This window comes from Schistocerca cancellata, chromosome 3, assembly GCF_023864275.1.
Source record: "Schistocerca cancellata isolate TAMUIC-IGC-003103 chromosome 3, iqSchCanc2.1, whole genome shotgun sequence".
NCBI lineage: Eukaryota > Metazoa > Arthropoda > Insecta > Orthoptera > Acrididae > Schistocerca > Schistocerca cancellata.
Genome location: NC_064628.1, coordinates 630,726,928 through 630,743,539, shown reverse-complemented (window position 1 = coordinate 630,743,539; position 16,612 = coordinate 630,726,928). Strand labels below are relative to the sequence as shown.

Here is a 16,612-nt window from a genome sequence, read left to right as displayed (position 1 = left end):
TGATGCACTGGTATCGACTATTATCTGTATTGGTGCTCTGTACATATCTGCTTGCAATATAGCCTGCACAACACTTTTGTCAGTTCGGTTGCATTTCTGCGGTATGTCTACAAGTTGCTTTTCTATTTTTATTCCCTCATTGTATCTCAGCATAGAAAGTTTACGGCTGTCATCTGTGAATCTGCCCTCACTACACAATCCTGCAGCCAACAACGGAGAGCGTATTGTGGCTGTCTTTGGTTCAACGGATGGGCATTAGTGGGTTGACAGTGGTCTGTCACTTCCACTAATCTCACATTGTGGTTCTGGTTGTTGTTGTTGCTACTGTTGGGTTGGCCGTCTTTGCTTTCCCCATGGTGTATTTTGATACTGAGTATGGCTCTGGTTTTGTGGTGGTCGGTTGTAACTTCCTGACATGTTCTGCGATGGACCTGGGTTGGCGTTCTATTGTGATGCTGTGTTTTGTTGCCACTGTGGTGTCGATTCATTACAACCACGCCACTGGTTTCGGTTGTTCCGTCATTGCGGATTGCCGTTACCATTTTATCCATCAGTCATGTGTACATCATGATGTCTCTTCCGATTTTGACGATTATAACCATTGCCGTTATAACCATTCCCATTGTTTGTGCCTCGATTCTGTTGCCAGTGCTCTTGCCTACTCCCGTTACCATTTGGTACTAAGTTACTACCGTTACTGTTGCTGCCATTGTAATCGGCTTTTTGTTGATTACAGCTTGCGTGGTTCCACTTGTTTTCGGTTTTCATGTCTTCAATCAATAAGTCAACAGAATCCACTATTTCCATGAATTATTCTATATCATATTCTGGCACATTGGTGAAATATCTTTTAATTTCACTGGGCGACTTCATTTTTATTAATCTGAATATGTCACGATCGGACATGGGCTCATCCCAGTAGCTGGTTTTGTTTATATACTTTTCAAAATATTTGGGTAACGTTCCCACCTTAGGATTGTACATTTCTGTACTGTACAACTCCTTGCGTAGTCTTTCATGGATGCTATCGGACCAGAATTTTTGAAAGAAAGCACCTTCAAACTGTTGCATCGTTAGATATTTTTCGGACACGTCGGTGGCCCACAGTGCCGCGTCACCTTGAATAAAGAAGACCATGAACTGTATTTTTTGTCTTTTCGCCCATGTCCTGGGAAACACATTCCTGAAGCTCTTAATGAATACCACAGGGTGAACATTTCGGTTTTTTCTATTGAAGGCTTGGAATGTCCTGTGTTTTATCACATTGTCCTCCTTTTTGCACATCTGATTGCTACCTTCTGTGGTATTCATACTTCGTGATGTGCGCTGCACGGTATCACATATTGTCTGTGCCTGTAATTCACATTAGGTTGCAGTTGCGCACTCGCATCCTGTATACCGTCTGCGTTATTATAGTAATCAGTACACGGAGTCGGATTCATTATCTGTCCGCCACTATTTACATTGCTTTCCAACACAGACAGTCTCCGCGCGACCTCCTGTTGCCACATCGGCAACTCCACTGTCACACGGGATTTGATCTGTGTTAATTCGGCATGTACTGCGGCAGCGCTAGCATCAATATTTACACTCGCGGCCGCAGTCGCTTGTTCTACAGCTGTTTTTACATCACTTTCAATCTTTGCAGATATCTCGCGATCCTTTACTTCTATCCTTAAATTCTTTTTCGACTTTTTGAGCTTGCACCTCCAAATATGTATCAATACTTTTCCATGCATCTATCTCCACATTGTCGACGATGTTGGATATAGTCTGGACATTGTCTTCAAGCCTAGCGGCTAAGCTTTGCACAAGTTCGGGTATTTCTTTGCAAGCATCCTGCTCTCGGCAAGTTTGCTTTGGATACTGTCTAGTTTATCTTCACTTCGCTGCTCTTGCTCAATGAGCTTTTGCGTTAATTTTTTCTTCTGCTCATGTAGCATCTGAGCCAGGTTTTTGTCTCTTTCTTTTTTCCTCTGTTCTGACATTCTTTCTTTTTCCCTTTCTTTCTGTTCTCTTTGTTGCTCTTCCTCATAGAGCATCTGAGCAAATTTCTGATCTTCCTCCCTATCTCTTTCTCCAACCTGAGCAGAAATCATGCAAATGGGTCTACAATCGGTGAGCATATCGGCGAACCGCTTAATCTAGCACTCGATTGGCCCTCCTGCCCAGGCAGTGGAGTTGTTGTTATTCTATTCCGTTTTGCTGTGGAGCATCATTCATTGTCCACAGATCCTTGCCCCCCAGTCCGGAAATTATTTTATCCAAGGCGGTGGCTTGGGATTCGTTTACGTATTGCAATTGATCGTCACTTTCCATGTTAACAGAATTCTGTTCATCTGGTACGGATGCTTTAGCTTGTCCTATCTTACCCATAATAAATTCATTTTAAGCCACTGACAAATCTTTAACACTGATACACACACGAATAATTATCCCCTCCAAAAATAAACATATAAGTACACAAATACACACAATTTAATTTGCACTTTACTCACTATTTTTTTCACCGAAGGTATCTCATGTGCATATGGGTTTGATACTCCGCACAGAGCTACGCAGGATGCTTGCACAATAGGCCTTACCTTTGTTATTTCTCTTTCACGTAATCCTTTTTCTTTTCTACACTTTTTCCTCTCCAGATCTCCTTTAAGGTGTGGTTTTGTTGTACATGTAAAAGAATTCATATAGGCATTAATACTTTACAACAATTAGGCACGTACATAATTACATTCATTACAGTAGAAAGTATCATGTTGATCGGCCGGCCCCCAAAGTTGCGGCGCCAAACCCGCGTCCGTCGGCTGTCGTAATTTAATATATTATTTATTGGTAATGTTAATTGTTGCCGACTTACGTGTTGGGCCTTAATCAAAATATTTCATTTAATTTTGATTTACAATTAAATGCTATTGTGAAGTATTCCTTTTTAACAATATTAATCTTAAATTATTTGTTAAGTTAATGAATGTTGCACTTGCTGAATCTTAAAACATGAGCATATAAGTTGAACAATGGAATAAACTTTTCATATTAATTTCCTCGGCTAGTCAGTTCACTTTAAAGCAAAAAGTTTTTAGTTATTAATTACAGTTGTGGCCCACACACCCGCGAGAGTATTTTTTCTTACCTCCATTAACCATTGCCTTGTAGTCGGAGTCCTGGCTCTGGCACTCGGCTGTTGTACTGAAAATAAGAATCTTAAAGCTGCGTATTTTCTGCAGCGTCGGGCAGCTGTAGAGAAAATTGTATATTATGTTAATAGCGGGCGAGTTTTTCGCTTCCACTAAATTTTATAAGTTAATATCGCCAGGTAATGGCGTCGTTGGCTGCATCGGCCGCTGCGATTGTTGAACTGTAAATTACTCGAATGCAGGTTAATTCAATGGAAGGCGGACATGAAATCGGGATCACCTCTTAAAATTAAAAGTGAACAATGATATTAAATCAATATATTATCTGCTTAATTAGTACAAATATGCTTACATTTGCCAGCACTCGCAAGATGTCCGTCTACACGCAACCAAGATAAGAGAAGACGACTAAAAAATTAACAAAAGAGCATATCTTGTCGTCTCTTTAGATCATTTTGTTATATTTCTTTGCCCTCGAAACTTACACAGAGAAATTATTATAATACAGGTACATGAGAAAAATGTATATTATTCAATTTTTAAATGTGTCTTCTTTATAAATACTTTTTTTAAGTATTTTCTTATTATTTCGCTGGGGACGCTATAACCTACCACTTTTCCTTCCCTTTCTTTTCCTACTATCGGATTACAGACTCCCATGACTATTAAATTTTCGTCTCCCTTCACTATCTGAATAATTTCTTTTATCTCATCATACATTTTCTCAAACTCTTCGTCATATGCGCACCTAGTTGGCATGTTAACTTCTGCTACCGTGTTAAGAGTGGGCTTCACGTCTATCTTGGCTACAATAATGCGTTCACTGTGCTGTTGGTAGTAGCTTACCCGCGCTTCTCGTAAACAATGTAAACCCAGAAAGTCATGTAAGTCCCCAGTTAAGAGTTTAGGCATTCTGCCTTTACCATGTGTTTACATTGTGGAGGTTCTCATTTTTTTTGTAAATTAACGCAATGAGCAAGGAAAAGCATTGTTTAAACAGTGACAGTCGTCACCACAACAATGTTGTTGAGCTACTTTCAGAATGACAGAACACGCTCAGTCAAGTGTTCTCTGCAGCCGGATGAGTATGTTCACGTGATGTCAATTTCCTGTCCGAAATGTCAACTCAGCCAGGCGTTTCACTGGCGCGGAATACTCCCCTTAATGTTGGCAGTTCTGAAACTTCATTAATGTCGTTGACTTGTTTGAAGTTCTTGAACTAAAGGCGGGAAGTGAGTCTATGGAAATCTTTGACAAACGTCGTTGTATCTAGAAAAGTTGTATTTTCGTACTGTCATCTGTATACGTTTTATTTGCGATATGGGACCGAGGACTACTGTAGTGGACTTATCGGTCCGCGAAGTTTTCAATAATGCTCAGTTTAGCACGAGAAATCATCAAACTTTGGCGAAGACACTTATACAGAAGTACAATGATGTAAGTTTGCGTTTTTCATCACTGTAGTTAAAATTCACACTTCTGAATACTAAAAGCTTGAACTTTCTGAAACAGGAAGGGGAGACCTTCTGTGAAGAATTTCTTCAGTGTCTGAAGATAATACTAGTCCAGGATGAGAAGTCACCAGTTGTTGAACGTTCAGTGGATTTCGTTGCAACGTTTTGTGCAGCAATGAATGATGATGGCGAAGAAGAAATGAACGATTTACTGAAAATTGTATTCAACTTCATGCTAGAGGTAAAAATAAATTCCTTAATATACAGTCGCATAGCTTGGTCCGAGGAGGAACTTAATCTACTATGTCCTTGAACTTTTGTGAGCATTCACAAGGAATGATCAAAGAAACAACTGTAGATTTGCGAGTGTAGCCAGACTTCTATTCTCGCTCCATGACTTGAAAAAGAAATGTTTAAGCACGATATCACTTAGCTCACTGCTCTTGTTTCAGGAAAAGCGATGAGTTGTGTATCATGTGACAAGCAGTAGTCTAATTTCGAAGTCGTCATTTGTAATAGGTCTACGTGATTGAGAGATTTATTGCAAGTAAACCGACGATTATGCCTGAAGTGTTTTGCAGATGGTGTCAGCATAGGTGTTTCTCCCCGTGGTACATAGATTGGTGACACTGTTTTTCACATAGCCATGGCAAACTGGTAGTGAAATATGAAAAGAGACAGCCAATTATCTTGAATGAGAGGTGAAATTGAATCTTTTGAACTTCTTTGCTGATTATTAATGGATCAAATGTAGTGAATATTGGATAGTTTGAATTTTGCTCATGAAAACACACAGTTGGGTAGTGCACTGGGACGACACTGAACTTGTATTTGATTGAGCAGTTCAAATTCTTGCCTTGCCATAAAGATTAAGTTTCCATAATTTTCTTAAATCACTCAAGGCGAAATCTTGGCTTTACAAATCGGATGACCTTCACCATCCTTTACTACCTAATTGGATCTTTTAATGTTTCTGATGACGCTTTTGTCAACAAGGTGTTAAACCTTAGTCTAGCAGTACACCAGTGAGATAGTCTTGTCTCAGTAATCACATTCATGATTAAAAACACTACTTATAAGACCAGTAGAACTCGCATGCATGTGACAACTACGCCAAATCATCTAATGGAGCTGAAGTGTAGTAATAAAATACTTCTGTTAAGTGAAAGCCATAGGTGTGGCTGTGCATGAGTCATTAATGAGATTTTATACTTGGACTACAGAGCATCAGCAATAGTCTAAAAAATGCACATTTTGAAGATGTAGTGAAGGAAGCATAAGATCTCGTTGGTGACTTCGTAGTGAATGACTTACTGATAGTTGTTGCAGGTGCTAATGATATTAACTAACGAAGAAGAAATTTCAATGCTACAGTTATGGGTGATGAACCATACAGTGCTGATATTATGTACAATACCATATTGATATGACAAGCCAAGTTGTACCAAATCTGTATTTAATCTCGGTAACATTTTAATGGTTGGTATGAGTGATAAAGTCCATGTAATAAATATCAACCATCCACAACAAAGTTATCATTACAAAAAACTTGGGTTACATCTCAATGTAAGAGGAAAACGTAATCTGTGTAAAAGCCTTGCTAATTCAGTTAATAATATACTTAAAAATAATTATATGTAATAAATGTTGTTTCAGTTCAGAAAAAGGCTTTAAATGAGGTCTGAGCCATAGTGATCAGACCATCCTCTAGTCCCTCACAAAATTCCTAGCAGAAAAGGAAGAATGCAGAAACTGAAAATGTAAACTGATACCTCTTTGGTTTTTGCTAAGATGATGCAAAAAACAAGCAGCCAGACCCTGTGTGTCAGCAAACAAGCTTCAGTTTGCGTGTCCTCGGGGGCAAGAAAACTGTCAAAATGGAGTAATGATTTCTTACAGTTGGCCCCCAGGGAACCTCCTTTGTTCCCAGCACCCAGATCCAGCACCATCAACAAGTTAGCAGTGTGTCTGAGAAAGCCAGCTTCAAGCAACTTCACAAGGGAAGTTCTCAAAATGATACACAACTGCTGAACAGTTCACGGCAACCATTATGTAACAATGAATCGCTTTAATTCATGCGTATAAAAATCATGTCCTTAACAAATAAAATTGATAATCTAGGTATTCTTTTTGGAAAGAATGAAAAAAATCATATGTGTTAATGAACATTGGGTAGGCCTAAGTGAAGATCAGTCAGATTTGTATATACCACTTGGCTTTGATTTAGTCACTGGTTTCTGTAGAAGAACACAACAGCATAGTGGAGCTTCGATATATTGTAGTAATGACCTAGATGTGCAATATAGTGTCTTTAACAGTGCTGATTACTGTACAAAAATGTACCTGAAGCAGCTGCAGCGCTATTTCCCATGTGAAAACTCGTATCAGTGCAATGTACTTCAGATAGTGACAGTGAATTATTTATAGAGGTTCTAGAAAAAATGATCTTATACTTTGAAAAACTGTGCACGCGTATAATGTTAGTGTTTGGAGGCATAAACATTGATATAAGGCTAGAGACATGAAGCAGCTTTACCTATTGAATATGTTAAAAATATCGCATGATCTATGTTGTTTTAATACAATTCGACAAGGCTGACATCCTGTCTTGATGATGTCATCAGCAATTTTGAAAAACACCTATGTGATATTGGGTTGTTCAATACTTATTCTTTTAGACCATGAAGGTATATGGTTAAAACAAAAAATTAACAAGCCTATATTTGACTGCATCAAAGAAAAGTATGTTGGGCCAATATGCGATCAAAATATTGACAGCTGCAGTGACACAATTGTGGATGATTAGATGGAATGACGTTCTGCTTGAAAGTGAATGTTGGGGATGCATTTGCAGTTTTTATCAGTGTGCACCCAGATATTTTTAAGATCTGATGTCCAAAGGCTCTGAAAAGAAATAAGGCAGCAGCCCAAAAATATGGCTCTACTTCCATCTGTAAGTGGTTCACACCCACTCTCCCAAGGTAGAACATAAATTATGATTTATTATGATAAAGATAAAGAGTGTGCTGCATACAAAGCCACTTACATAAAGTTAGAGTAAATACAGAAAAGAAATCTGGTTTGCGAAGTGTAAGCTAATGACAGACTAATAAGTCCCACAACAAGTGTAAAGCTGCTTGGCATGTTGTAAAGACTGAATTGGGAGAAGCAAAGAAAATAAAAACGATGATTATAGTGTTAACATCACACCAAATGAATACAGTGCCTAGTTTGTTAATTTTTCTGTCATCAGGTCCTCAACAGCAACTGAGTCGAACTACAAATATTAAAAGAATCCAAAGGAGGCTTTCTTTTTCCTATGTGAACACATTTCTTCTACATATGTGAATGGAGAGGGGACCAGTTAAATTATATCAAGCAATCAGTTGCAAAATTGTGATCCACAAAACTACTGTCCAGTATCATTGACATAGATTTGTTGTAGAATCATAGAAAATATTCTGAGCTCTGACGTGATGAACAGAACGACCTCCACAATGCCAACGAGCATAGATTCCGAAAACATTGATCCTGTGTAGTTCAACTCTTACTTCTCTCCCATCATTTACTGTAAGCTTTAAATCAAGAAATGTAGTATTTCTTGATTATGAAAAAGCATTTGACTCAGTACCACACTTATACTTATTGTCAAAAATTTGATCTTATGGTATATAAAGTGAAATTTGTGTCTGAATTGAAGAGTTTTTGGTAGGGAGGTTGCAGCATGTTATCTTGGATGGAGAGTTTCCATCAGATGTAGAAGTAACTTTGGATGTGCTTCAGGGAAGTGTGTTGAGACCCTTGATGTTGATGTTGTATAATAATGACCTTGTGGTCAATGTTAATAGTAACCTCGGGCTATTAAAGATGATGCAGTTATCAATTATGAAGTACTGTCTGGAAGGGGCTGGAAGTATTCAGTGAGATCTTGATAAGATTTCAGTTTGATGCAAATATTGGCAACCTGATTTAAATGTTCAGAAATGTAAATGTGTGCTCTTCACAATGAAAAAACATAGTATTCTTATGACTATATCGGTGAGCACTGTTCATACTGGCCAGCTATGTGTGTAACACTTTGTAGGGATTTGAAATGAAATAATCACATAGGATCAGTTGTGGGTAAAGCAGGTGGTGGACTTCAGTTTATTGGTAGAATACTGGGGAAGTGCAATCGGTCCACAATGGAGTTTGCTTACAAATCACTTGTGCAAACTGTTCTAGAATATTGCTCAAGTATGTGGAACTTGTACCAAATAAGATTAACATGGACTATTCAAAGTATACAGATGAAGGCAGCACGAACACTCACAGGTTCATTTGACCCACGAGAAAGAAACTGAACTGGTAGGCCCTTGAAGATAGATGTAAACTATCCCAAGAAGTCTACTAACAAAATTCAAGTACTGGCTTTAAATGACGATTCTATGAATATTCTGCAGCCCCCTACATATTGCTCACATAAGGACTGTGAGGACGAGGTTAGAATAATTACAGCACACACACAGAGGCATTCAAACTGTCATTTTTCTGGTGCTTCACACATGAACAGAATGGGAAGAAGCCCTGATAACTGGTGCAGTGGAACATACCCTCTGCATGCACTTCACGGTGGTTTGCAGTGTGTGGATGAAAATGTAGACCTGTCTGCTAACAAGACTCTTAGTGATTCTCAATATGGTTTTGGACCTGGTTTATCAAATCTAAAAACAGCAGAAAATATCATTTCTTTCATTTTGACTGCATTTGAAGCCAGACTTCTTGTAAATGCCACACTCATAGACCTGAGTAAAGCTTTATATTTTGTCAGCCACAGAATTATACTAAAAAAGCTTTACCTTTGAGGTTTTAAAGGCAAAGTACTACCTATAATTACAAGTTACCTTAGTGAGAGAAAACACTGTATATTTTAACAAAAACAAATCACGCACACTTTGTGTCACATGAGGTGTCCCAGAACTTTCCGTGCTAGGACCTTTCTTTTCATAATTTTTGTAAATGATTTGCCCAGTATGATGCTATGTAAATCCATATTATATGCAGATAACACCACCTCTGTTATAGCTGATAGGCTGTTGGATACACTTGAGCAGAAAGGTGTACAATAACTCGGAATATCCTATATACGATTCAGAGAAATGATTTGCAAATCAACCTTCCTAAAAGTGTAAATATTCCTTTTGCCCTTTGTAACAATTACAACGGTAATACCACAGTTAAACTTCTTGGCATTCATCTTGGTTCAGAATTAACTTGCGAAGCTCGCTATGTACGCACAAAGCAAGCCTGGGTCACCTATTGGCTAAGTAAACTTAGGACTTGTATGACTGACAAGATACTGCTGAACTCTTTGTTACACATTGTTTCACAACCACCTCATGTAAGCAATGCTTTTATGGGGCAATTCATCTGGAGTGAAAAGAATTTTCATCTGATAGAAAAAGGCCAATAGGTGGATTGTTGAAGTAAGAAACACCGTATCATGTAGGAAATACTTTAAAAAAGCTCAAAATATAGACAATTGGATCCCTGTCCATGCTCTGCTGCTTTGTACATATGAAGGAGAACCAAGACAGCCATGGACTGTGAGTGTCTGTGCATAAGTATGACACACATTAAAGGCAGTTGATTGACATCCAGTTACTAGACCTAAAAAAAAGAAAAGAAAAGTTATATATACATAAGGATACAATTATCTGATATGTTGCCAAATAATATAAAGAGTGGATCACTGAATGTCTTCAGAAATATTACAAGAAAGTGTTTTGAACAAAAAGCCTTCTATATCATAGAAGCATTTAAAATTTGTGATAAAAATTATCCAATTTTCTAAAACTGCTGACTGTTCCGACCACTGTATTATTTGAGCTTTTCTTAAAATGTTTGTGTCTTACTCTTATGCTTTATTTTTGCAACGCATTGATACTTAATGATTCATGCATTCAAACACATCTGATGTATATTTGTTAAACTGTTGTTCTCAGAATGTGTGTGTGTTACACGTGCTGTTTCTCCTTTTCCCATTCTGGGTGATGAATTTGTGTTTAATGATTATTTCATGTGTCTAGTATCAACCACATATATTCCGTTAACATGTTCAAAACATATGACTTATTCTACAGCTGTATTATGTGTGTAAAAAAATACATCAGTTGCATGGAAAATGCTTGAAGATGGATCAATAAGTCAGTCTTCAATCCTGAAAAAAAATTGATTATTGTATGTATGTACAGTTTTTCTAATCTGGAAGTCACATGGAACAGAGCCGATAAGTGTTTTGAGGCATAAAATTACTTTTGCTTTGTACTGGAAGTAACTTACAAATTTTTGAATTACAACAATACAGCATAAGTTGAAAGTGAAAGAAGATTATTACTCTTTGCAGTTTTTTTTTCATTTGGTGTTTATGAATTAATGTATTATACTTCTTAATGCTTAATCTGCCAGGTACCTAAATCATTCAGTATTGTGTAACTAATTGATAGAAATACTGCTTTTTGAAAAATTGATACTGATTATGGTGCATCATAAAAATGTGCTGTGTAAAGGCAACTGACACATGATTGAGATATGAATGTGTAGTGTAGTTGGTATGAGTGCGAGGTTTCTTATCTTGGAATTAATGTGAGCTGGGCATGGGTGACAGTCAGGTCACCTTCATCCAAATTTTCCAGGGCTTTGCTTTAATTATTGCAGAAAATACCAGTATTGTTTTATGGACGTTGAATGTTTTGCATTCTGTGATATTTGTTGTTTACATTGAAAAAAGTGCAGGATAATCTTTCCAATTTTTCTTTATTATACTGGTCTCAGAGAAAACAGTATACAATTTCAGTGGATCATAGAATAATTGTACACCAGAGGGGCTATTGATTTTGAGCTGCTGAAGATTGGCTTGTCACATAAAATCAGTTTAACATAGTTTGGAAAATAGCTGTTGTAGGCTCTGCTTCAGTATTGAACATTTGGACCTTTTCTTGAACAGTAATGCTACAGATTCCCAATAAGGACAGTCATTGTTCACCTCTTATTGCATCATTGCCTAATGAGACCATAAGTTAATTTTACATTAAGAGTAGGAGGGAGACAAGAAAAATTTACAAGGGTGAGGAAAGCAACAAAGGAGAAATGAAATGTCAGCAGTCTTGCTGAAAGCTCATACATTAAGTGCCTTCCTATTTGTAGCGCATACCTCGCAAATGTACATTATGGTGCAGACATTACAAAATCCATGTGCTGTTGAGATTTGTAGTATGTAATATTAGGTGATGAACAAGTGTTTTAATTGCATCTTCTGCACTAATTTATGCCACAGTTTTCACATCTTTGTGCTGTTACAGCATCATGAGGCAAAGAACCAAGCTGTACGTTACAGAATCTGTCAGATGATTGACAAGATTATGAATCGATTAGGCCAAGCTGAGCTGGATGTCAATATTTGTGAGAAAATAACGGAGTGCATGCTGCAGCGCCTACTGGTGAGTTTAACTGAAAGTTGTAATATCTCATCAAATTAAGCTAAACTGTGCAAAATTTATGCTCGAGGTACAAAAAATTCAGTTTTTATTGGTGTTTTCGGTAGGGGACTGTAGAATGTCATGAGAATTGTACTGCAGTTATAATTAAATTTAAAATGAAACTAGCAGTGCCATCAGCTGAAGTAACATTGGTCCAGAGGGGAAAAAAATCTCATATAAATGTCAGTGAACATCCTTAGGTGGCAGCACTATCTACTTTACTTGTGCACTGTTTCTGTAGTTCATGCATCTGCCACTGCAGCAGCACTTGTCACATGAGAGGTGTTAATCAAAGGAGAATACTAGTGTTCGATCATGCATCTGTTACAGAAGTCATTTTAATGTTGATAATGAGATTCTTTTCTGGATTGAGGTGCAAAACAAGAAATTTCTAAGACTTGATTTTGGTACAAAATAGACTATATTTCACAGAGAGGTAATATTGGTCCATGTTTTGGGGTAACTTTGACTTTAAAAAATTTTAGTCTGAGTTTTTATTTATTTTGCTACTTACTATTAATTATATTAAAGAGTCTTGCTCTTTTAAATAGAATTCTATTCTGTCAAGGTAACAAGTATTTCCTGTACTAGTAAATGAACTGATAAAGGGTCTAAAATGGTCAGTGGTCCAAAACTTGATCTTTGGGTTTGAAAAGTGTGGAATTGTCCCAGTAAACAGGTGAAAGCCAATGAACAAAAATGAAGTTGACATGGTAGGAGAAGTGTTCAGTTTGCCAGTACCCTGTTAAGTAGGCTTAGCTTAGTGGATAAAATGGGACAATGTCATGCCAGCTTGACAGTCATTCAAAGGAAATATTTGGTTCAAGTACACTTTTTGTGCTCGGCACACTTAAAATTTGAAGGCTGTGCAATTCCCCATTTTTGTGCTATGTGAGAAGAAGGTTGAGGAACAAAAAGTCAGCCACGACAACTATTTGCCATTTTGTGGCTGCAACAAAGTATGAACAAACAAAAGTATACAGCCTGCACTGTACTTGTTCCACAGAGAAGTTATTTGTTGTTAATTTTACTTAACTACCATAATAACTCGTATTTTGGTACCTATTGGTATGTAAACATGTTATTAAAACTTTTTTAGCAAATTTTTGCTAAATTTTTGAGTTTTGTGATGAAATATTGCTAAATATTATCACCTTCTGTTTTCTTTATTTTTCTTTCATTATAAACGGCAGTGATTTGTACTAGAAAATATTTTGTTTTGGAGACCCTCTGGGTAATGTCCGAAAATTGAGCTTTTGAATACTACAGTCAATCATCTACAAACTGTTATATTTAATGTTTGATAGATTTTCATTTTTAAATGCCATAATTTTGCACATTTTGTAATATTTTCATTATTTATCTAAATCTAATCATAATCAAGAAGTTATTGCAGCAATAGAAATAATTCAAAGGAAATCGTGTGTGCTGGTGGTAATCGTAAACTTATAGTTATCACCTCGAAAAAAATCATGATGCAACCACGAAACTTGATGATGGTGTTAGTTCTTCACTGCATATCTACCCATCAATGTGATACATGGTTCCTAGCAATGCATGACTAGAAGGACATCTTCATTGTAGAATTCTGCAGGGAGGAGGTAAAAGTTGCTGTATGCTATGTCAAGAGTGTATGGGGCTGAGGCAAAATTTGATATCCCAAAGAAGCAGCAAGTGTGACTGTCCAGTGCAAGTTTTGTCATGGAGCACACTCACCCTGTTGCTGGCTACAGATAGCACTTTGCAATCAAAATGTGTTTGCACCACACTATAAACTGTGGGTCCCTTTTTCCCAGTTGGATATCTAGGGTAGGTTAGGTCCAGTTGAAAGATTTGCACAAAGCCATTGAGCCACTGTGAGAGGCCTGCAAAACACTCGGTATTTCTTTCCCTGATGATGGTTAGTCTTCTCCTTTCCTGGTGCTGGTGAACTCGTATTTTCATCACTTGCTTTGTTCCTTTGTCTTGTGGTTATTGTCATACACCCAGTGTTCAACCATAGTGACTAGGCGACTATAAATATGTTTCCTGGATTGGCCTGAGAGTTTCAACATTTACTGTGCTGCCTCAGTTCAGCAGGCTTTCGTAACGGCTGTAGGCAGTCGTGTTACTTAGTGGGGGACGACTTTCATCATTTTCAAAATGTCGTGCAAGATGCTGGAAACAGATCAGTGACAGATTTTCACTTTTTCTGCTATTGTCTAGGTTACGATATGCTGCTTTTCTTGTGATTCCTAGTTTCTCACAGATAGTCTAAAACTTCATTCTTTGTCATTCAGACTTGTTTGATCATACTGGAAATGTCTGAACCACTTAACCACTGGTTCGTGTTATGATGCCTTGTTGCCATTCACTTCCACAATCTCACCATAGGTTGTTGTAGCATTATTCCCCTTCAAATGCAGAAAACAAATTACCACACAATAATCTAATGGATTGAGTTGTTTTGTTTTTGTTTTGGCTCCTATGTAGCTGCATGCTGCAGTACTGTGGTTCGGGGCTTTCAGCATGTGGCGGTACTAATGTACAACATGTTATCAACTTTTTGTATTGTACAGGGTGTTCATAAATGAATACTATGGTTTTAACACTTTATATTTATTAAATTAAACGTACAGTTATAAATGATATGTCAAATGAAAGAGCAACTCAAACAGTTTTACCAAGAACCTTATAAATGTTTAATGTGAGCACCATTTGTCACACACCACACAGTCTATTGCCGAGTGCTGGATAGCCCCCTGCGGGTTCGGGGGTTAGAATAGGCCCGCGGTATTCCTGCCTGTCGTAAGAGGCGACTAAAAGGAGTCTCACATGTTTCGGCCTTATGTGATGGTCCCCTTTAGGGTTTGACCTCCATCTTTCTAAATTATTCCGAAGAGCGAGCCAATTGGGGAAGGGCGCCTTACGTGGTGCACTGTATCCGTCGTGCATTGAGACCTTTAGCCGGCTTTTTCGTCGTTGCAATGGTGTCCCGCTCTTTTTCCATCTCTTGGGCGAGGATACGTCCCTGTGTGATTCCCACGCTGCACTCTGCAGTGTTTCTTTTAACTGCGACGACGACCTTGAACAGTTTTGCACCTAAGATCCAGCACGGTAGCCAGTCCGTTGTGGTGGGGCCGCCATGTACCCTCTTGGTTGTAGCCCCCTGACAACACAGGGATCGCTCTACTGATGCCTGCGCCGTTAACTCCCCACGTATGCCAAGGAGTAGATGCCCGTCTCCCTGGGGCATCAGGACTCCCGGCAATGGCCATCCTGCCAGGTGGCTATTGCTGCGGCTGGGTGGCGCCCGTGGGGAGGGCCCTTGGTCGGAGTAGGTGGCATCAGGGCGGATGACCCGCAATGAAGCGTGGTACATCATCTCTCGCTGGCGGCCAGCCGCCAGCAGTCTCTAAGCGTTCTCGGGCTCACTTTAATGCTGCAAAGTACAATCCGAAAACGTTCCCCTCTCTGGCCACGCCGTGGGAGGAGCGTAAGTCCCAGGATGGAGGTAATAGTTATTCGCCCCGATTTTTAGTTTGTACGAGAGCCGATGGGGAGTCTTTTCTCTCCACAAAGCCTCAGTTCTTCGTCGAGCATTTAGAGGACAAGTTTGGGGAGGTGGAGGGCTTGTCAAAAATGCGCTCTGGATCGGTCCTGATCCAAACGGCATCCTCTGCCCAGTCACGACGGTTGCTTGCTTGTGACAAGCTGGGGGATGTTGCTGTTACGATCACGCCGCATAAGAGTTTAAATATGGTTCAGGGAGTTATTTACCATAAGGACCTTCTTTTGCAGTCTGATGACGAGCTGCGCGCCAACTTAGAGCGCAGGGGTGTACATTTCGTCCGGCGCGTTCATTGGGGTCCGAAGGAAAATCAGATAGCTACCGGTGCCTTCATCTTGGCCTTCGAGGGTGATACGTTACCGGAAAAGGTCAAGGTGATGGTCTACCGATGTGACGTCAGGCCCTATATTCCTCCCCCGATGCGGTGCTTCAAGTGCTGGAAGTTCGGCCATATGTCTTCCCGCTGTACTTCCAGCCTCACATGTCGAGATTGCGGACGCCCATCTCATCCCGATACTCCATGTGCCCCGCCTCCCATCTGTGTCAACTGCGGGGAGCACCATTCACCTTGCTCGCCTGACTGCCAAGTCTTTCAGAAAGAGCGCAAAATTATGGAATATAAGACCCTGGACCGGCTGACCTATACTGAGGCCAAAAGGAAATATGACAGACTCCATCCTGTGAGAATGACATCTTCTTATGCAGCTGCTACGACAACTGTGCTCGCTCCATTAGTTTCGAGACTTCCAGCCAGCTCGATAAGCAGTAAGCCTCCTCCTGCCCCCTTGCCTGTGGGGGGCTCTACCCAACCGGTTGCTCCTGCACCACCTACCTCAGGAGCAACCTCCTCCCACCCGTCGGGGACGTCCGTCCCCGCTTCTCAGCCGGAGAAGCGTCTAACTTCTTCGGCTACTCTCGCCCGTAAGTGTTCCCTTGGGACCCTCCCTTCCCAGGGTT

The 16,612-nt window shown here is 39.3% G+C and overlaps 1 protein-coding gene across 2 annotated transcripts in view; it reads left to right on the top strand.

The window, feature by feature from the left end:
- Window positions 1–4,359: 4,359 nt before the first annotated feature.
- LOC126175556 (condensin complex subunit 3) overlaps window positions 4,360–16,612 on the top strand; it is a 186,706-nt gene continuing 174,453 nt past the window's right edge. Inside the window, exons 1-3 of one of the 2 annotated variants that reach the window (XM_049922405.1) lie at window positions 4,360–4,571; window positions 4,647–4,829; window positions 11,929–12,066. In XM_049922405.1, coding sequence (XP_049778362.1) covers window positions 4,455–4,571; window positions 4,647–4,829; window positions 11,929–12,066 — 438 coding nt within the window. In that variant the 5' untranslated portion in view covers window positions 4,360–4,454. Of the gene's footprint in view, window positions 4,572–4,646; window positions 4,830–5,087; window positions 5,290–11,928; window positions 12,067–16,612 lie in introns of those variants that run through there. The other variant, XM_049922406.1, reaches the window with a different exon arrangement.